At 52.8% G+C, this 22,188-nt stretch overlaps 2 protein-coding genes across 5 annotated transcripts in view; both read right to left on the minus strand.

Moving 5' to 3' along the window:
- The window catches only part of SLC25A48 (solute carrier family 25 member 48), a 70,143-nt gene that overhangs the window by 32,417 nt on the left and 15,538 nt on the right, over positions 1-22,188 (minus strand). Inside the window, exons 1-2 of one of the 4 annotated variants that reach the window (XM_016137700.2) lie at positions 7,362-7,589; positions 2,966-3,009 (exon numbers count right to left, since the gene is read on the minus strand). In XM_016137700.2, coding sequence (XP_015993186.2) covers positions 2,966-3,009; positions 7,362-7,455 — 138 coding nt within the window. In that variant the 5' untranslated portion in view covers positions 7,456-7,589. Of the gene's footprint in view, positions 1-2,965; positions 3,010-6,828; positions 6,993-7,361; positions 7,590-22,188 lie in introns of those variants that run through there. The other 3 variants (XM_016137699.2, XM_016137701.2, XM_036224780.1) reach the window with 3 other exon arrangements.
- On the minus strand, positions 15,776-21,687 carry LOC118605248. Its single transcript, XM_036224565.1, is given in 5 exon segments — positions 15,776-15,900; positions 15,903-16,442; positions 17,069-17,461; positions 19,030-19,047; positions 21,457-21,687. Coding segments are annotated over 5 exon segments (1,260 nt in total). The 3' UTR covers positions 15,776-15,822.

The raw sequence follows: 22,188 nt of genomic DNA on the forward strand, positions 1-22,188 counted from the left end.
GAAATATGTAGTACTCCTATAGGTGTGATACATAAATGGCATCACACCATTTATAAATATTACCTTCATAATCAGAGAAATGTATTTATTAACTCTTAACCAATTTTATTAAGTTCCTATTTTACAGCAGCCACTGTTCTGGTCTTCAGGAATTCAGTAGTAAACAAACCCCCTGACCTCATGGAACTTAAACCCAGTGGGGTTGGAAAAGACAGTTAATAAAAAGCCATTCCCATGTAAATGTGTGTGTCAGATGGTAGGTGCCACAGAGAAAAATAAATCACCAAGGACCAGAAAGGCTAGGTGGTGGGGAAGAGGCCCTGAAAGATGCATCAAAGGTGAGAACTGGGCCTTTGGGCCTTCTAGCCAAGCAGAACCACAGAGGTCTGCCTTGGGCTGCAGCATCCCCAACCAGGGCATGGGTGTGGGCCAGGGCAGGTCGGGGCGCAGGCCTCTCTCTGCCCCATTTAAGGCTGGCCTGAGGCTGGCCACTCTCCTGTGCTGGTTCCAGGCCCTGGGAAGTGAACCCACAAAATGGCTGAGCCCCAGGAAGGATCAAGTACCCACTAAGAAGGGTGAGTGGTCAAGTCACTCAAACAAATGGTTCATGAGGGCACGTCACCCAGATCACAGAATAGGTTCAAAACCACGGAGCAAAGGTCTGCCAGCTGTGCTAAGCGCTTGGGAGGCTGCCCTCAAGGCCAGCAGCCCAGCTCAAGCCTCCAGGACCTCCAGCTACAACAAGAGCTGGCATTTAGTGTGCACCAAATGTATACATGGGGGAACACAGGCATCTTACAGAAGTTATCTCACTGAACCCTTCCAATGCTATGCAGCATGAATACTAGCTCTGTTTGACAGAAGAAGAAAGCCAACTCCCCGTATTAGTTGCCTGCTGCTGCTGTAACAAATTACTTAAGGGTTAAAACCATGCAAATTTATTCTCTCACAGTTCGCTAGATGGTCTGAAGGCAGCTGAGCCCTGATTAGAAAGCTGGTCATACTGCATCAGGCATAAACCCTAAATGTACCAGCTGTGCCAGGAGACAGCTCCACTTCCACCAAGCATCCAGTGGCTGGCTCTCCCACCTGTGATGAGGCAGCCGCAGGCTGGGGAAGGAACCTTTGACCCAATTCAGGAGCCCAGGTCCTTCTAGCTTGACCCTCCCATGGTCCAGCCCTGGGACCTCGGACACATCGCAGCACGTATGTGCATCAGGATGTGAATGGTCTGCTCATTGCTCTATCCTCAGTAATGATCTCCATGACAGCTGCCCTAGGAAGTATTCTTTGCCCATTTAATAAACAAAGACATCAAGGCTCAGGGAGGTTAGTGCTGTGCCCTGGTCACAGGAGAGTAGGTGGGGAGGCTGGGACTGGACTCCAGTTTATTCTGACTCTGAAGCTCTTTCTCAGTGGACAAGGACTCTAGAGAAAATGATTGCCAGAAGGGAGAAAGGAAGGAGGGTGTTCTAGGGATAAACAAGGGCCCTGGGCCACATCCCTGGGGGTCACCAGGCTGCGCCCTCAGCAGGGAAGTTCTCAGGCTGAGTAGAGACTGGATTTTAGTTATCAGGAGGATTCCCTCCAGTGGCTCCCAGGGCAGAGTGAAGAATGAGAGCTCCTGCTTTTTCAGGCGACACGTGGCCAGACCCAGGATGGCCAGACTTGCCCATGCAAGGAGGTAGTGGTAGTTCCAACAAGCTCCACCAGCTCCTGGCCAGGCTGGAGGTGAGGGGAGGATGCAGTCCCAGGAAGACACAAAGGTCACATGCATCAGGAATGTGGCTGTAAGGCTGCCCGGGGCAGGGGCTCCACTTGCTTTGTCCACCCCCACGCCTTGCCATCCCCACAGTGCCTGCACAGAGAAAGTGTCCAGTATACATTTGCTGTATGAGAAAAAGGCAAGGCCCGTATGAAAGGCATGAGGAGCCAGGACATATCTTCAACTGTTTAAGATGAGTAGGCTGACCTCTCCATGAAGAGGAGAGCAGGCCTATGCCATGACCCAGGAGGGGGCCCCCTGTCACTCAGGGAGGAAGACAGGGAGAAAGGAGATGGCCAAAGCCACTTGAGAAAGGCCAATGAGGTTTCTCCTGGTGTGAGATCCCTGCAGAGCTTTAGCTATGGATCTGGAAGTTCCTATCTCTGGCTAGGTTCTCAGGGTGTGGCTCTGAATCCCACTCACCACTGGGGACAGGTGGCAGGGATGAGAGTGAACTGAAGTCAAAGACTGTCTCTTTATAATGTCTCACTCCTTGATGCTTATTATGTGACCTGAGGCAATTTCTACATCTGTAGAACAAGGAGCTTGAATGACCCCATGCCCAATGGCTTTGCTGGCTCTGGAGTCCTCACACCCCATGTGCTTCATCAAGTTATAATGGAGTCCCATCCCGTGCCCAGGTCCAGAGTCCTACCCTGACGCCCACTGCCTGCAAGGGTTGAGTGCTGACCTCCCTTTTCTGGATTCGGATCTGCAGCTGCTGTCAGAAACCTGAGGTGTCAGCACTGAGCCATGCCAGCCTTTCCCAAGTGGGCACCACAATGTGACCCCATCTCAGTGCTTTCGCCAATGCCGTGTTCTGTGCCTGAAATAGCTTTTCTAACCACCAGAAACCCAACCTTAAATGTTGGGCTCAGATGCCACCTCACACTTGAAGCCTTTCCTGGTTCTTTGGTTCCACAGAGACTTATAGACACTCCCCAGTGCTTGAACTGCCTCCCCCACAGTTCATGAGAACCTGGAGGCAGAAATGAGACATTCGCAAAAACAAAATCACTGCCAAGTGATGAAGGTAGAGCCATTCCAAACCAGGCTTCCTGGCCCCGCATCCCCTGAGCTGACACAGAGAGGCTGCCCTGAGCTGGACGCTCCCTGGGGATCAGAAACCAGGCACAGCCCTAGAGGCAGACTCACTCCAGGCCCATTTCCAAGAGGTAATGACAAACATGGCTACTGTACCTTGACCATGTCCAGAGGGTAGCCGACAATGACACTGGCTGCACCTGCAGGTTGAAGAAGAATACTCAGTCACTCAACCCCTGGACTCCTGGCTTGCACCTTCTGGTGCTTGGGACAGCACAGAGGGCTCAGGCTTATATTCATCTTGTTAGCCAATGCCCAGTTGCCAGAGAGGACCCCCAATGTGTGAGGCACAGGCTCAGGCATTGAGGAAGGCAAGAGAAAATGAAGTAAACTAGGGATCGGCCTCAAGAAACAAAGCACCCCAATAAAGGGTGAGGAAGATGCTGGGACAAGTGGGTACCCCCATGCAAAAGAAAGAAGTTAGACCCCCTACCTCATATCATGTACAAAAATTAACTCAAAATAGACCAGACCTAAAAGGAAACACTAAAACTATAAAAATCATATACAAAAATAGGGAAAACTCTTCATGACCTTAGATTTGCCATAGATTCTTAGATACCAAAAACATGAGTAACAAATGGAAAAATAAATTGAATGTCATGCAAAATTAAAACTTTGTGCATCAAATTACACTATCGAGAAAGTGAAGACAACCTACAAAATGAGGGGAAATATTTGCAAATCAAATATTTGGTAAGGGTCTAGGATCCAGAATATATAAAGAACTCTTACACTGAAATTGTTTTTTTAAATATGGGCAAAGCACTTGAATAGACATTTCTCCAAAGAAGATATACAAATGGCCAGGAAATGTATGAAAATATGCTCAACATCATTAGTCGCTAGGGAAATACAAGTCAAAATCACGAGATTCCAATCACACCCACCAGGATGGCTATAATTTAAACAAAACAAAGCAAAAAAGGATAATAACAAGTGTTGGGGAAAATATGGAGAAATTGGAGCCCTCATACATTGCTGGTGGGAAGGTAAAATGGTATAGCCACTGTGGAAAACAGTTTGGCAGTTCCTCAAAAAATTAAATGTAGAATTACCATCTGACTCAGTAATTCTACTCCTAGGTATGTATCCAAAAGAAAGGAAAATGAGCACTCGAACAAGTATATGCACATGCATGTTCATAGCAGCACAATCCACAATGGTCAAAAGGTGGAAACAGCCCAGATGTCCATCACTGGGTGAAAGGATAAATAAAATGGGGTGCATCCATACAATGGAATACTATTAGACATAAATAGGAATGAAGTACCGATACAGGCTACAGTGTGGATGAATGCTGAAAACATTATGTAAATGAAAGAGTCCAGACAAAAAAGGTCACACACTGTATGAGTCCATTCGTATGAATTATCTAGAATAGAGATAGAGCCACAGAGACAGAGAGCAGATTAGCAGTTGCCAGGGCTTGGGGGAGGGGAAATGGGAGTGACTGCTTAAAGTCATGTTCGGGGACTTCTTTGGACATGAGGAAATGTTTTGGAACTAGACAGAGGTGTTGGTTGCACAACACTGTGAATGTACTAAATGCCACGCATTGTACACTATGAATGGTTAATTGTGCTATGTGAATTTCACCTCTAAAAAGGGAGAAAGGCGTAAAGCAAAAACCCAGAAACTTTTCAGTTACCTGCAGGTTACATCTCTACCCCTCGTTTTTAGCATATGTAGGTGAGAATAATATTAGCACCTCCCTCATGGTTCCATTGTAAGAATGAAATGAGGTAATGAATGTAAAGTACCATCAGAGAGCCTGGTACTTACAGGACGTTCACAAAGAGATGCTATTGCTATTGATTTTTTTTTAAGGGGGGCCTCTTCTAAAAGGTGATGGATAATCTGGATCTTTGCACAGAAAAACGCCCATCCTCACACACTCACAAGGCCTGAACCATTTTGGCAGGAAGCAAGACCACCCTGAGTTCATGTGGACTAAGAAGCCCTTGTTGCAGAAGTCAGTGACTGTGAGATTGAAACAGGAGTCATTCTTCTAAGACAAATTCCCCATGACACTGATGAGAAAGGGTCTCTGCTAGCAGGTGAGGGGGGCCTAAAATATTAGATATTTACAGGCGTCAAGAACCCAGCTAATCCCAGAGCAAACATTTCCTTGGTCTAGAACCTCCAGACCCCTCTCAGCCCCTCTTTCCCACAGAACTGGACAGAGGAAGAAAGGTAGTGGGCAGTGGGCAGCGGGAGCATTCACTTCATAAGAACCCCTCTTGGCAGGGGAAGGAAGCAGTCTGGTCCTCAGGCCCCAGCTGCTGGCCCCTTAGTGAGTGCCTCCTTCACTACAGGCATCCCTCAGCCCAGGGCAGCACCCCAGATCCAGCCTTGGACCAGTGTCTCCCTGCTCACTCATTGGCTCACCCATGTAAAAACAAGGATGCAATGTAAGACATCGGAGTATCAGGTCAGTGGTTTCCAGACCCTAAAACTTCATGAACCAGTAAAATTTCAAACAAAATGTGAATTTTGTTTAAAATGGTGAAATTTTATCATGCAAGGTCATCAAGAAAGAAAACAGCTATAGATGAGTATGGGGGTTAAAATGCCCTGGTACCGGACTGCCCAGGTTGGAATCCCAGTGCTCACCCTAGATGCATGACTTTGGGCAAGTCATTGGATTTCCTCTATGTATCCATTTCCTTACCTGTAAAACGGAATGTAATAAAAGTAGCTACCTCACTGGGGTTATGAAGAAATATACATAAACAGACACAAGATACCACATATTTTATAAATACATTTATATAAAATGTCCAGAAAAGGCTAATTTATAGAAAGGAGATTAGTGGTTGCCCAGAGGGAAAAGGAGGGGATGAGATTTAACCGTAAATGAGCATGAGGGGTCTTACTGGAGTGCAAAAATGTTCCAAAATTAATTTATGATAATGGTTGTACCACTTGGTAAAGTTACTAAAAATCATCGACTTGTACATTTGAAATGAGTGGATTTTATTACATGTAAAATAACCTTAAGAAAGTTGTTTTAAAAATATACTTGGATCACTTAAACAGCATGTGGTACCCACTAAGTATTGACTGTTACTACGATCATCATCATTTAATAGGAAAAAAAATGGTTAAACATCGACAAAGTAAAAGCAATTACAGAATAAGGACAATCCACTACTTGCTGTGTGAATTGGGGAGGGTCTCCATGTTGTCAGAGAATTTGAGCTCCTCTGACAGCCTTACCTTCCAGGCCATTTCTTAAACCACGCCACTGGCACCCCTACTGACCTTGGTCTGGCTCCTTAAGGAAACAGCTGAGGGCAGGCTCTCCCTTGGAATGGCTGAGGGGTTGTCCAAAGACAGCCTAGATATGCCCAGTGGGCCTCTGGACACAGCCCCCTGACTGGGAAAATTAGAAGACACGGGTCTCAACCCAACCCGAGAGTCTGTGCCAACAGAACTGCCCACCACCTCTGCTCAGAAGGGGTGAGAAGCAGGCACCCTGCAGCCACCTATGGGTGGGCAGACCTGGACTCCCCCCGGGTGGGAGGGGCGCCCCAGAGGGAAAGAATCTGGGATGCTATCTGGCTTGTTGCTCTTTTGTTTTTGTTTTCCTTTTCCTACAAATTTCCTGGTCTCCTCCATACCTAGAATTCTTGGTGAGGCACAAACATGCCATAGTCTCTGCCTCTGCACCTAAGTATTTTATTTGGTCTTTGGGGAGGGGCTGTGTCTGCCAACATCCTGATAGTCCTCTTAGATGGGGCCAAAAGAAAGATATTATTTCACAATAAGTAAGTCCCTCAAACCCTCCCCCCACACCTCCACCAAAAGCTGCCAGAAGAGAAGAGATAGACCTATTGGGAAAAGAATGGAGAAGCAAGGAAACGGATGAAAGTCCTGACCAAGCAAACCCATCCTGGGGCCGGCAGAGAGAGTTCCTGAAGCATAGTGCCGCGAGAAGGGACCTGACAGTTGACCTGGGCTGAAGACAGCGAGGGTTCTTCTATCCGCTCCTTCCAGCCAGGGCTCCCCCTAGGACAAGCCTGATCACGAAGTCAGCCTCCCCATCCTGCTCCCGGGGCCAGAGGACGGCGCCACCCTCACCCACAATTTCCAGCGAGCCACGTCCCCGAATTCAGGTGCTCACCCGGTCACCGAAAGTTGTGTAAGCGCCGGGACGCTCCATTGGCTGTCCGCTTGGACGTGTGGCTTAATCATTATCAGATCAAGCTCCGCGGATCCTAACTTGGAGGCAAATCGGAAGCTCAGGTGAACCTCTGTGAGGCTCGAAGTTTACTCGGGCGGCAGCCGGAGACAAGACCCTTCAGGCGCTGTGCTTCCAGCTCTGCCCGCAGCAGGAGGCGCGCACGGCGCGGGCGGGAAGCCGCGGTGCAAACTCGGCCCTCGCGGCACCTGGCCCGCCTCTCTCTCTCTACTTCTCAGGCCCGGGGGGTCTCCCGAAAGCACTCACACCTCTCAGAGGTGTCCCTCCCATCCATGGTGGCCTCACCTCCGATCCAGCCCGCCGCAAAGTCTTCCAGCTGGAAGCTGCCCATGGCCGGGGCCGCCGCGCCACGCCCGCCCGGGGCCGGGTTGGTGCCCATTCAGCGTGTGCGGGGCATGGCCCGCGGGAGCGGCGCGCCGGGGCGGGCGGCGGAGAGTCGGAGCGCAGCACCGTCCGACGCCGAGCCGGGTCTCCAGTCCCCCCCGCCGCGCGGGCGGCGGCGCTCACCTCTCCCCCGGCCCGCAGGCAGCTGACAGCACGCCCCCAGCGGTCCTTAAAGGCGCAGCACGCAGGCGGGGCGACGGCGCGCCCCGCGCCACCGCACTCCCCAGGCCCGGAGGCGCCGAGGCCAGGAGAAGATTCCCTGCGCCCTCCCCTCTACGGCGACCTCTCTCTTGCCAGCTGCAGAACCTCGGCCCTGCGCGGCGAAGGTGCTCACTCGTGCCTGTAATTATTCACATTGCGTCCAACACTGGAAATGATTGCAGAAACATTTTTGCAAAGTTCATTCATTACAGGAGGGAGGAGGGGATGCTTTATCCCAGGTCGGTAGGTAGATTATTTACCTGTGAAAACACATCCTCTTTTAAGCTAAAACAGTGCTGAAATAATTTCTAAACGAATGTCTATCAACTAAATCAGAAGTTCTTCATTCTCTGAGGAGCTGGTTGAAAGCCATGGACAGTGTCGCTGCGAAGTATACAGGACATACAATTTTCCATGCCAGCTTTAGAGGTTAGGGACACTTCCCTGGCTGCTCCCCAGGGAAGTGTCCCTAACCTCTAAAACTGGCATGGGAAGTTGGCACCCAGGTTTCAGAACCCACCTAGTCACAAAGAACTGAAATAAAATGTGGAAAGCGCCCAACCCAGGGGTAGACTCCAAGTCGGCTCTAAATAAATATTAGTTATTAATAACATCCAAGATTTCCTAAACATTGAAATCATGCCCCACTCGCTGTTCTGGGCTTATTCCTCACAGCAGCCCTGTGAGGTGGGTGTTATCGTGACCCTCATTCCTAGGTGAGGAAAATGCCTGTATGACGTATATAATGTGTGTGTGTGTGTCATATAGGTGTGAATCTTTTAGAAAACTGGCCCAAATTAGGAGATGAAAATCATCACACCTGAATTGTAGGCTCATCTGGGTAAGGACAGATTTCAGCTTATTCTCAAAGACTTGACTGTCACAGTGGAGAGTCCAGGGGAGACCACACCCGGAATCCAGAGTCCAAGGTCCTGACGCAGCCCCTGCTGAGGGCACACCCACCAGGTGGGAATTTCCAGAGCCCTAAAAACTCTCAGCATGGCCTTGGCCAGGCCTTCGGGAGGGGTGAGGCTAGGTTGGAAATTTCCTCTGAGAGCTGTCTGGGAGGAAGGTCCCCATGGCCAGATAGCACACTGTGCCTCTAGAATTGCCTGCCTTGCAGCTCCCAGAATCCACAAACATCCCCCCTTCCCCAGCACTCTCTCCCCAGGCCCCTACACCCCACAGACAAGCAGGCCCCAAACCCTGTTCTGTCACCTTGGCTGAAACACTTCCTACTGCCCCCGAACACACACACATACACACACACACACACACCCCTCTACCTTTCTACCGGCATGCTCCAGACAAGCAAATGGCCGTGAGAGCTACCTTGCCCTGAAGATGTCTTCAAGTTCATGCTGAGGGCTTTACACACAGCCCACTCCTCACAGCAGCTGTGAGCACACACCACTCACTGATGGTCAGCTTTACGTGTCAGCTTGGCCAGGAGACAGCCCCCGGTGGGTCAATCAAACACTAATCTAGGTGTTGCTGTGAAGGTGTTTTGTAGTTGTGGTTAACACCTGCATCCAGGTGACTTTAAGTAAGGGAGCTCGTTCTAGATAATGGGATGGGCTTCATCCAGTCAACTGAAAGGTCTTAAGAACAAAATACAGATTACTCTGAGGAAGAGGAAACCCCCCTTGTGGAAACACATGCCTGCCACTTTCTGGCCTGCTACCTGCCCTCCAGGTTTCAGCCTTGCCCAGTCAGACCCCACAGTTATGTACATATGTATTTATCTGTGTACCTTAGAGATAGTGTAAATTTGGTTCCAGACCACTGCAACAAAGTGAGTCCTAATATTTCGACTGGTGGAGGGTCTTGCCTTCAGTTTGTAAAAAAATATATACCTGTAAAGAGCAATAAAGTGAAGTGCAATAAAAGGAGGTCTACCTGTATCTTTTACTAGTTGTTTCTCTAAGAAAAACCTCACTGTGTTCACCTGTAAAATAGAGTTGAGGAGACAGAGTTTCTGTGAGGTTAAATGAGACTCTGTCAGTCAGGAAATATCAGCGCCCCGGCTGTGAGGTGGTGGAGGAATTCTAGGGGCAACCTGGAGTTTGCTCTTGTTCCCTCTGATCTCCCCCCCCCCACCCCACTTTCCTGTCTAGATCCACCTCCTGAAATGCAATTGCTGGGGCGCACACACCTCCCTGGGCCTGTGCAGATGCTGCTGACCCCAGTCAGCCGGGCGCTCTCTCTTCCCTGTCCCAGTCTAGGGCAGTGATACTTATTGCCAGCCCAACTAGGTCCCACTCAGCACCTAGAGCCCACAGAGTCGTGTTTAACTTTCAGAGGCAGCTCTCCAGGGACCCGGCTCCCTCCAGGCCCAGGCTCAGCCACACTATCCACCCTGGGACAGCCCAGAAGAGGGGCAGTCCTCTCTCCCTTACAGCCCTTGTCTGTGGGTGTGCCCTGCACCCAGCCTAGCTGGCAGTCCACACTCAAAGCGAGTGTGGCCTGGCAATGGGGTGGTGCTCGGACTCCAGTGGAAGCTCCCTGGCCTTCCGAGAAGGAAGATGACTTGCTGTCCTCCGGTGTCCTGCTAGTCTCCAGCAGAGACACACCATGGCACTCAGGATTGCAGAGAATGATGAGGGGTGTGGCCTGGAGGAAGAAGCCTCTGCCAGGCCTGCTCTTCTCCCACTGGTACATCCCTGTCACATCATTTAGGCCAACATGCAGCAGCGGCCAGCCAGGCCACCTTCTCCCAAAGTGAGATGGAGTCTGACTACTGACGCTTGATCCTAAAAGGGCCGAGAGACCTGCCAAGGTGTTGTGGGCTGTGCCCAGCCATGCTCAGGAAAGGTGCTGGGACACTCATGAGAAATGGAAGGTCTCCAAAGGGTGGCTCTTTTGTGAGTTCACCACTGGAGCAAGTCTGTAGGTAGGAAGCCTGCTAGTTCCCCAAGGCCCCCTCTTTAGGAGGACCACCCAATGGGTACCAGGCAGATTGTCATTCCCTCAGTCACATGTCAGCATGGGACCAATCAGAAAGGTTCTGAGTTGGCAGGCAAGGTCCTGAGTTGGCAGTGGCCCCGGCAGCCCCTGGACGGCCTCCTGAGTCCAGAAAGCTACTGCTTGTATTGCTAATGAGCTGGAGCTGAGCGGGAATGGGCTCTTTTCCAGAACGAACCACTGGGCTCCATCTCCAAATGTGTGCCATGAATCTGCCCATGAGACACACCACCAGAGGGAGGTTTGCTGCTTCCTCCTCTTGCCTTTCTCAAGGCCAACTTCTACCTCCTTCAGTCCCTAAGCTGAAACATCCTTTGCACAGAGGCCTCTCCAGACCCCGCAGTCGAGGTCAAGACCTCGCTGCCCCTCTGGAGGCATCCCTGCTTCTCCTGCCAGCCCTCACCGTTTGGGTCCTTGTGCAATGCCCAGGGATTCCGGGAGGGTAGGCCCTGTCTGATTTGCCCATGGCCTTGGCGGCATTCTCAGCCTCTGCCGCAGAGAAAGTGAATGGTAATTGCTGATGATCAAGTGCAAATAAATGAATGAAGTGGGAACACATGCACGTGCTGCCTTCTCTGGGCAATACCTGCTGCATCACAGCTGCGCTGGCCTTAGGTAATGAGAGCCCTGAGGGCACTTCCCCAAGTCTCATGGGAAAAAGGGGGCATCTGGTGATTTTCAAGCTTCTCCTTTGGGGCAGGATGCTTTCCTTAATGACAAGTCTTTGAGAAAGGCTATTCAGAGCACGTTCAGATTTATAGTATTTTCAGCACCTGCTCAATTTGAAACAAGCCGAGATGGGTGGTGTTGAAGTGGGGGCAAAGCAGCTGCCGGGAGACTGGCCTGCTTAGCCTCTGCTTCTAGTGCTGCTGACTCACCGTGGACAGGTCCACACTTCAATTTCCTCGTCTTTTGGAGGAGTCTGCCTCGTAGGCAGTCCAAAATTCTGGGCCATGGAGACACCAGCTGTGCGTCTTTTCAAGATATGCCAGCAGAGGGCGCTGCTGTACAGCACTTGGGGCTCTCAGGAGGGCGGGAGTTCTTTCTGGCTCTTCCCAGCACTGGGCCGGCAGAGTGAGATCAGTACATACTTGGGCAGTGAAAGAGGTGTTGACCCAGAAGCTTAGGAGGAGCCTGAAGGTGCCAGAGTGGACCTCTGAGGAGCTTGACAAGAACCCATCTGAGGCTTCTTGGGAACTATGTATCTAGAGGGAGAGCACCCCAGCAGAGAAAGGTGATGCCCCAATCTCTTCACCTGCCTTGATTCGCCAATGCCTCTTTTCCACCCCAGGGAACCAAGTTGGTCCAGAGCTACATGCTCTACCTACATCATCTCATTTTACAGATGAGAAGAATGAACCTCGGGGAGGTTAAGTGGTTTCTCCAAAGCTACACAGTAAGGGGAGGGTTACAGATCCACACCAGGGCCCAACTCTTAGCCAAGGCACTGCCCACTGGCCAAGACTCATAAAGTAGAAGTGACTTCCTCAAAAGCCCTTGCCCTCACCCAGTCCTTCTTCATAAATGTCCTCACTTCATGCCTCAGTTGCTCCATCAGTGAGATGGTATTAACATTTGCCGACTACACTCGTATTCTTAGGGCTCCTGGAGCAGATGCCACAGTGCTTGGGGGGTGGGAGGAGATGCCTCTGTCCTCTCCTCCCTGACATGCTCCTGCAGGCCAGGCTGGCTCTGCACATGTCTGAGCACAAGGCTGGCCTGGCCCTCCTCAGCCTTTTCCTCTCAGCTGATAGGCATAAGTGGGCCAGTGTTAGGGCGAGTGGCAGCCGTGCGAGTCAAGGAGCCAGGAAACCTGGCTGGGGAGATCTGGAGTTGAGGGGCTTCTGCAGGAGAAGGGTGTGGGGTGAGGGGTAGAGGAAACCATTGCAGCTCTGAAGGTCACTTCTAGAAGCCCCTGCTAAGCACCTCCTGTGAGCTAAACGTCCTGGAATGCAGAGAGCTTGCAATGCTGTTAGTGAGAGGGGAGTTTGTGCTAAGGATTGTCCGCCCCCCGCTTTGCACACGGTGGGCGTCCATCATGTGTGCATCAGATGTCAGCTGCTGGGCTCTGGGGACAGACCAGGAAACCTCACGCCTTGGAAGCCTGCCGCTGCGGGCGCAGATGCTGAGGGTGTGGCGCCTGACAGCAGAGGACCCCGGCCTGCAAGGGGACGGCTGTCACGTGACTCTGTGGACAGTGGTGTCTGCTTCTCATGGGCGGTTCTCAGCCCTTCTGCTGATCCATGAGTGGATGGGGGACCCATCTCAGGGCCAACTACATCTCGCCTGTACACACCTTCCTAGACCACGCTGAGGTGGGCTCGGGCTCCTTACAAACAAGCCTTTTCTCTCTGTGGGGACCTCAGGGGAAGCTGAGGCCAGCGCTGGTCCAGCCTGTCGGAAGGGCCATGGTCTCCCTCCCACAGCTGCCTAAGGACAGGCAGGCTGCCCTCACCCTGGTATGCCCACACTTAGTGGTCTCTGAATGCCCTCTGGGTCAGGGTTGGGGACAGGACTGGGACTTGGGCGGGCATCAGTAACTAGAACTATCAGTACATTCTGTTTCAAGGGACAGACCAGGTCTTCTCATTTGCTGTGGGTCTTTGGATACGCTGTTTCTTCCAGGCCTCAGTTTCTCCATCCATTAAAAGGCCAGACTTAAGAGCCCACACCTTGAGGAAAGAGGCTGTGATGAACCCTCAGCTCTGAACCCCAAACCCCGTTGCTCTCTGCTCCAGAGCCAGTGTGAACATGGCAAAGAGCAAACCTTCTGTTTTTAAGTGAGGAAATTTTAAGGGGCTTTGAAAATATCTCACTTTTGATGCAAGTACAGAGAAAAAAAAAATTAAAGATCAAAATCCTCAAACCATATGAATTAGTTTTTCTCCAAAACAGAGATTTCCTAAGTGACAAAAGCTGTGCCCAGGGAAAAGGCTCGAGAGAACCAGCATTAAATGAGGGACAGTTCTACGTGGGGTGTGTGGAGGGCAGAGGGAAGTCGCCCACTGCCCCAAGCCTCTCATGCTTTGCTGCAGCCGGGGCTCCTGGCAAAGCAGCTGGGCTCCGGGCCTGCTCCTGCTGTCACTTCCTCCAGCGCGTCTCAGCAGTAGCACAGCCCGAGGCACCCCTCCTCCTCCCCCTGGCATGCCAGCCTTGCCCGTCCATCCAGGCTCTGCAGTGACCAAGGCGGCCTCGCCGTCCTCCCATCCTCCTTCCTCCACTCCCTCCCCAACTTTAGGCTCCATATAAGGAGAATGTGCCCCCTAATTGGTGCCTCATCCATTCATCCAACAAGTAATGCCCGAGTACCCACCACAGACATAGTGCTGGGTACTGGGCACAGCCCTCTCAGGTATAGTGTTATGCTGCCTCCCTGTGACCTGGGCTGGTGAGCAAGCGTGCGCGCGCTCTCTCTCTCTCTCTCTCTCTCTCTCTCTCTCTCTCTCTCTCTCTCTCTCTCTCTCCGTGAATCATCAGAATTTGACAAAATATCTAACCTTGGAGCATTGTGTTAGCCAGTCTCTAAGATGGCCCCCAATGCTTCCCGCCATTCATGCCCTTGCAAGGTCTCCTTACACACTGAATTGTAGCTAGTCTGTGTGACCAACAGAGCATGGCGGAGGTAACTGTGACTTCTGAGGGCAGTGAGGACCCAAGATGCCAGCTCCCTCATCCAGCCCAGACCTGGCCCTGTGGGAAATGAGGGACCAGGCCAAACCTTCCTCCCCTCCAAGAGCATAACCAAGGAGTCTTCCAGAAAGGACATCAATGTCTCTTCCATCACACCTCCAACCCCAAGTCAGTTGCATATAGGGAAGTCATAGGAATGCCTTGAAAAATATAAAAAAGTGGATTTTTTTTAGAAGAAATTCTTCAGTATGACAAGTAGGACTGACTCTGATCTCTCTCAGCTTCCCCATCCTCAGAGTGGGGAGCAGGTGGGGGCTGAAGGGACAGAAACCAGCTATCAGGGGTATGCGGGTCAGAGGAAGGGCACCTGGAACCAGCACCATGGGAAAGAGCGGCTGTGAATGTGAGACAGCGCGCCCACGACTTGGCAGCGTGAAAGGACCGTTTCAAACAGGAGCCAGCATTCGCATGCCCGGTCTGAGGAGGGGATGAGCACACACTGTCCCCGTCCCACGTGCTTCTGCCTCAGGGCCATCCGCCGTGGCGCGGGGTGAGCCTGGGGCCGGGGATCGGGCTGAGGCACCAGAAAACAGCCACAGCATCCCAGAAGGCAGGCCTCAGCAGACGTGTGCTGCGTCACCATCCACACAGCAAGGAGCCAGGGAAGGGAAGGCAGAGGGGCAACGAGGAAAAAGAGAGGTGGTGGGGTGGGTCCAGGGGAGCCAGGCGGGGGGCAGCTGCCCTCCTTGCTGCGTGAAGAGTCACTGAGGGGGGTGTGTGGGGAAGCACTCAGCCCGAGGTCAGACAAACCTGGGTGTGACTCTCAGCTCCAGTGTCCGTGAGCTGTGTGAGGTCAGGCACACCGCTTAACCTCTCTGAGCCCGTTCCTTCATCTATATAAAATGGAAATGACATGAGGGTCTACCCCTAAGGATTATGAAGATGGTCTCTACAAGGTGCCTAGTACATAGTAAATGCTCAATAAAAGGAAGCTGCAAAATTACTCCAAAGCACCAAATTAACGTACCAACTCCGACCCTTGTAGTGATTTATTTACAAAACCTGTGTCTGGTCTCTGCATCCCTCAGTGGTTCAGCGGAACATCAGCTGCTGGGCTTGGAACAGGCTACAGCAGGACCAGCGGGAAGGTGTGAGCACGGGCCAGGCAGAAGCCCCTTGTGGAGACGCTCTGGGGGCTGCTGCTCTCCGTGTTTCACTAGGCCAGTTTTCTAGCTGAGAGAGCCAGGCGGGAGCAGCCCAGGGTGGTGTGGTCACTTCCTGGGGCAGGGGAGTGGGAGTGGCTAAACACAGGCACAGGCTGAGCTGCCCCCCTCTATTCTTTGAGGAAAAAGGCGAACGCCAGGTCTGCTGAGCCAGACACCAGCATGGAGCCACATACCAGCAGGGTGCAGGGTCTTCTTGCCTGTCCAGCTCAGTGGACGGAGAGGGGATGGGAGAGCCTTGCTAGGGGTTGGGCCCTCCTGCAGCTCTGCAGGTCATGGGCACTGAGGCAGGGGAATAAAGGCCTAAGGGCTCTGGTCCCAGGGCAAACCCAGCTCTGGGAACCTTACATCCAGCCATCTTCACCCCGATGACCAGCGGGTGCTCCCTTCACAGCGTGGCTGCACCAGGCCTGGGCAGCTCCCCTGTGGGCTCCTGGCCCCCGGAACTGGAGGCAGGAGGCCCAGGGCTAGAGTGGAGCTCCTCCTCGGGGGTTCTGTAGTAAGGCACGAAGCCTGAGGCACGTAGGACGTGGCCACTAAGGGCAGCATCACTGGAGAGAGGGGCATCAAGGCAGCTGTCATGGGAGTGCCCTGCTGAGGCCAGCGGGGTGGGGCGGCAGGTCGGTGAGGACCCAGAGACGAGGTCCGGGTCTGCTGAGGCAGCCTGGGTTGGAAGGAGACGGCGGTCAGCCAGGCTCCCAGGTTCAGCCCACGCACCCAGGGCTGGCCTGCGCCTGTACCACCACAGGGGCGGCAGGGGACGAAGGCAGGGCCTGTGCTTGTTCTCTGCACTAGGAAATACGCCCCCCTGCAACGGCAATGCGCTTACCCCAGGGCTCACGGCCGGAGGGGTGTGTCCAGCATTAGAGCCCTCTGTGCCACCTCTTCCATCTCTGCAGTCAGGGGAAAGGGGCCCAGCTGCACGGAGCTGAAGGTGGCTATTAGCAACACCACAGGGCATAGGCTTTGGGTCAGATCTCGGGTTTGCGCTTTTGGGCGATGTGTCCTTGGCCAAGTCACTCAGCCTCTCAGAGACTCATTTCTCACCCATAAAACGGGAATAATGATCAGAACTATCTCATAGGATAAATATCAGGATAAATGGATTGACGCACGTGAAGGATCTCTCTGGGTGCCTAGCAAACCAGAAGGACTGAACGAATGTTCCTGTAGGGGACACCAGGCTAAGCCTGGTGCCGTAGTCACGTTGTGTGTAATTCGCACAGAGGCTCGAAGAGTAGCTATTACTATTCTCTCTCCTATGGAACCTGAGGCTCACGGGGCTTACACACATTCCCCCAGGCCACTCTCCTAGCAAGTGGTCCAGCTGGCACTGAATGAGGTCCTCTGCCTCCAGCCTCTGTGGTCTTAGCAAGGACACACTGCTGCTTCAGGAGCCCCAGCAGACCCCGACGGGGGTGGGGAGCTGGTCTGGCCTACTGGGGTCTGGGTCCCGGCAACAGAGGTCTGACGGAGGCGGCGGGGCCCGGGGCTGCTCCCCACACCCTTCTGGGGCCTGTGTGTGTGGCCATCCCCACTCACAGAGCTCCTGCTGCTGACTGTTCTCCTGCAGAAGCAGCCAGCCTGTACCTCCATCCTGGTAGGTGGGTCTTGGGAGCCCCCACACAAAAGGCTGGAAAAACTCTCCTCCTTGGAGTGGTAGTAAGGAAAGAACCCGCTGGGGGGTTCTAAGTCCTCCTGGAACGGCGCCCCTCTGATACCCCAGTCTCCTCTTAGGTCCCTGCAAACCTCTGGCTGCAGGGCCAACTCCTCTTCAGACAGGAGATGCCCATAGGTGCGGAAGAAGGGCAGGTACTGAAGGTCCACCAGGGACTCATGGGAGAGGTCGAGGTTGCTGAGGGGCTCGCTGCCGCTTGAACTGGTAGCCTGCAGTTGCTGGGACAGGGGCCCGGGTTCCTCCTCCTCCAGGCAGCTCTCAGAGGGCAAGACTCCAGGTGCATCCCCATAGCATTTCTGGGCTGTCTGGGAGGAGAAGGGTGTTCCATCTGCTACTGTGCCCCAATTTCTCCGGCCACTCCAGGTCCCCCCCCCCAGCCCCCCACACACACAGCCCTGCAATTCCTGCCTACATCAGAGGCCAGAGGGGTCTTTCAGAAGCACAAACCAGAGCATGGCTCTCCTCTGTGAAAACCCAGAATGGCTCCCAGCCATGGTCTGGTTACCCATGAGCCTCGCGGGACCTGGCCCTGCCAGCACCTGCAGCCTCATCCTACATCCTTCTCTCCCTGCTCGCTGCAGTCTGTACACACTGGCCCTCTTACCATTCCTCAGTCACACCAAGCTGGTCCTGCTTTACAGCCTGTGCCCAGCTCTGTTCACTCTGGGACTCCGGGTCACTTTGCCCTTCACGTCTCCCACGTTGTAATGTCCTTGGCCTGTGTGTGGTCTTCCCATTCTGTGCATGTGGTGGTCTTATCTGTCCAGTGCTCCTCGATCATGGTAGGCACTCAGCTGACACTTTACTAACAAATGATTGGCCTAATCTGCTGACTCTCAGCCCATCTCCTATTCCCTTCACTTTGTTCGGCCTGGCCACACAGACTTCGCTCTGTCCCTCAGTTTGCCGAGCAGATTCCTGTCACAGGGCCTTTGCACGTGCTAACGTTCCTGCCTGGAATCTCTTCCTTCCCCTTTTTCCTTGATGACAGCTTCTTCAGTTCTTGGCTCAAGGTTACTTCCCTTGCTTCCCAGGTTTAGCTGCGTCAACTCTATTATTGACTCCCACAGCCCCGATACAGCTTAACGAGAGAGCACCGGTTCCTGCACCGTGGAGCATTTATCTGCATGAGTCTTTGATTAATACCTCTCACCCCACTAGCTATAAATTCCATGAAGGCCAGGCCCACCTGTCTTCTGTGTCTTCCGGGCCTAGAATAGCCCCAGCATACAATAGATACCAAATATTAGAAGAAAGAAAACATGCTGGGAGGGGAGGAAGGAGGAAGACAGAAACAGAATATTAAAGTAGGTTTGGCCAGGAACAAAGTCCCTGCCAGACGCAATGTCAATAGGAGAGAGAAGCCATGTCTTGGGAGAAGGATGGCAGATGAAAAGTGAGGAATGACTTCCTAGGCCTGGAGATGACACAGAGGCCCAGAGCACCTGTTAGGGAAAAGCCAGCCCTTTCTCTTAAAGGGCCTTTGTCTTAAAGGGCCAGACCCACAGCCCCTGGGGTGCATGGATGACTCTGCATTCCACAGAAAGAACCTGTTGTGGTCTGGCCCCTGGCTTCTTGGTCCCTGTTGAGGCCTCTGGACCTTAAGTGCCCCTCACCCACCACACATCCTATATGGTCCCTGCTTGTCCTAACTCCTTGAATGCAGCTGGGTCACTGCAGTCCCATTCGTATGTCCTAACCTGCGGTAAGTGACTGCAGTCCCAGGATGGTGAGCTCCCGGAGAGCAAACACCAGGTCCCGAGGCCCAGCTTGGGGCCAGCTGTGTGGCGTTGCCACCTTCCCCGGACATTCCACAGGTCCTTTGTGGTCCTCTCCCAGGTCATCCCTGGGAGGCCCATGAAGACACACTTACCTTTCCAACTTTGCTGTGCTAAGGAGACAGGACAGGTTAATGGCGGTACTAGAGTTTGAGCCCATCTGCCCTGCTCAAAGCCTGTGCTCCTTTCACTGTGAGTTATGGGGTACTGTGGGTTAAATTGTGTCCTCTACGAGATGTGCTGAAGTCCTGACCCTTGAGACCTGTGCCTGGGATCTTATTTTGAAACAGGGTCATTGCAGATGTCATGGAGTTAAGGTGAGGTCACACTAGATTAGGTTGGGCCTTAACTCCAGGGACTGCTTGTGCGTATAAGACCAGGGAAATCTGGACACGGACATGGGGAGAATGTCATGTGACAAAGGAGGCAGACATTGGAGTGATGCTGCCACAAGCGATGCTGCCTCTGAGCCCCCGAGAAGGAACGCTGCCCACACCTTGATTTTGGACTTCTGGCCCTCAGAACTGCCAGAGAATACATTTGTGTTGTGTTAAGCCACCCATTTGTGGTGATGTGTTACAGCACCCCGGGAAATGAACTCATACTGGTTGGTTGACTGGCTGGTTGGCGGGTGAAGAATGGTAGGGCTGTCACCCCCATCCCCTCCATGTGCTGGGTACACCTAGGCCTTACCCTTCCAGCCATCCAGTGGTGCCGGCCTGGGGTAGATCTCCCTGGGGTGGGCCAGTAGCTCTCTCACACCTCAGTCTTTCCCGCCTGGACCTTGGCTTCACTTCACCGGTGAGTCCTAGATTGAAGGGGGCCAGGTGTGCCTCCACCACCTCCTCAGGGGCTCAGCAAAATGGCACATGCACAGTGCCACCTACGCGATCCCTCAGACAGTACCTGCAGCATTTGCTCTGGAGGCAGCAGAAGCCCCAAGCTGACACAATCAAGCTTAATCTTCCAACTGGCTGAAGAGGCAAAGCCTCCCTTGGCAGGTCCCGTCCTCCTGGCCTCCTCTTATCCTTGGCCAATGCCCCTCTGCCTGTCAGAGAAGATTCCACCATGAAGTCACAAGGCCTGGTGCCAGGTAAAAAAGCCAGATGGCTCTGTTACCATGGAGACTCCTGCCCAAGCGCCCAACACCTGACATCATCACCTGCCTCTTAAGTCAGCTTAGTCCAGATCTCCCCAGAGACTTGGGGAAACAAAGGGGAGACAGACATCTTCTGGAATCAGATCGGCTCTCCATGACTGGCTAGCGAGCTCCCTCGGGCACAGAGTGCCCCAAGGCCTCCGGGGGCAGGTGAGGGAGGGTGCCATGCATCCACTTTGCTGCCCGGGGCTGTCTGGACAGCTCCTTGCCTGTGTGCTTCAGCCCCTCCCGTCTGGGTCCCTGCCCTTGCCATTAGATGCCAGCTGCCTCTCCTCCGAGTTTCTTTCCCAGGCGCCCGTGACCCCACAGTGAGACAGTTATGCCGAACGCCTGCTCGCTCCCACAGAGCCCCCATCCCCAGCTTCTCTCCCAGGTCTCGTGCTACCACTCAGAGGGAAGAGACCAGCACTTGCTGTTACCTGCCAAGTGTCGGCTACTCCACTGGGCAAATCCCACACGTAGTCCTCACTGCAGACTTTCAAGTCAGGAAGGACACTACTGTTAGGCCAGTTTCCAGGTCGAAGAGTTAAGCCTCAGTGCTAAGACAGCCTGGAGAAAAGGGCTGAGTTCGTGTTCAGCCTCAGGGCTTGAGATTATTATCCCCGTGGAAAGAGAGCGAAGTGTGGTTAAGAATGTATTGAATAATAAATGGCCAGTAGTAAAATGGCAGAGCCGGAATTCAAATTTAGGCTGTTAGACACTGGGGCCGAAGTCCTTAATCACTCTGCCATTGAAAAATGATTTTAGGTGCCACATAGATATTTGTATTTTAACAGCAAATGTATTAAATTTAATGCATGTTAGAGAAATATGATTATATTAAAGCCATGATTTTATAGATATTTTTGCTTGGGACGGTGTAGCTTTTTTTCAATAAAAAGATGAGTCTGTTTAAATACCTATAAGGTGCAATTGGATATGGCAAGAACAGGCAGGTGACGTGAGAAGTCGCCACTACAGGACACCGCGTTGGTAACCGTTTTCTAGGCCGGCCCTCGTGTGCGTGTGCATCTGCATGTGTGGCTGACCGCACCGAACTTTACGAAAAGAATCATGAGTCACAACTTGCCCTCTTCATTCCTCTTGTGCTAGACTTGGCCCTTCTCCTCAAATAATAGAGACTAAAGCCAGCTCCTCAGGCCTTTCTGTGGGGCTGATGGTCTTTACCTGCAAGAAGTCTGAGGTGACTTTTAGAGAGCCATCTCCCCAGGGCTGCTGTGTAAGTCTAGGGTTCTGAGGTCGTGTGGCAAACCCTCAGTTGTCCCAGCCAGCCCAGAGCCCTGGAGAATACGCCCCCGATTCACTGAGCAGCTGGATCTTACTCAAACTGGAGTTCAAGTGTGTGGTCGAACAGAACCCCTACCTCTGCGGGCACATCCCCTGGGGGCTGCTGCCAGTTCATGAGGCATTGGCCTTTTGTGGCTTCACCAAATCCTCGCTGGATCGTCACACCTGTGGACCGGTGGGTCTGATGGGGCCCAGAGATGGGGACCGACTTGTCCAGGGTCTTAGAATGTGGAGCCAGGACTCGGTACCAGGACCTTTTAAATGTATCCTGGTGTGTCACCTGCACAGTCTCAAGGGCAGGGACCATTCTGAAGATACGGTACTCAAGGTCAAGGTGGCAAGGTATCTTGTCCCAAGACCCTGACCCTCAAACCAGGTCCCTTTAGCCCCTGCTGTGCAGGAGGAGTGTGCTCTCTGCTCAGACAGACCACCGTCTAGATAGGGAGGGACACGAGCCCCACCTCGTGTGCATATCAGGGACCATCTGTCTGTCCTGACAGGAGCAGATGAGGCCAGTGTGGGCAGAGGTTTGAAATTCGGACTGTCCCAGACTCCCTGGGACCCATGCTCCCTGCACTGGTGAGTAAGTATGGTTGGAGTTTAGAGAAAGCAGAGTTTTGGGGGACAAATGCTCCCCAAAAGGCAGAGGAAGCACACAGCAGGGACAAGGCCCAGGGTGCAGAGGCTGACCTGGGGACTGCCGCTGGTGGTCAAAATGGCCCTTGTGCTTTAGAGTGACACATTTATCACCTGGAAGCCACTCTTAGGGGTCACTGCAGTTGCCTTCAGCCATGAGTCGCTCACTCAG

Source organism: Rousettus aegyptiacus, unplaced genomic scaffold (genome assembly GCF_014176215.1).
Source record: "Rousettus aegyptiacus isolate mRouAeg1 unplaced genomic scaffold, mRouAeg1.p scaffold_m13_p_7, whole genome shotgun sequence".
Taxonomy (NCBI): Eukaryota; Metazoa; Chordata; class Mammalia; order Chiroptera; family Pteropodidae; genus Rousettus; species Rousettus aegyptiacus.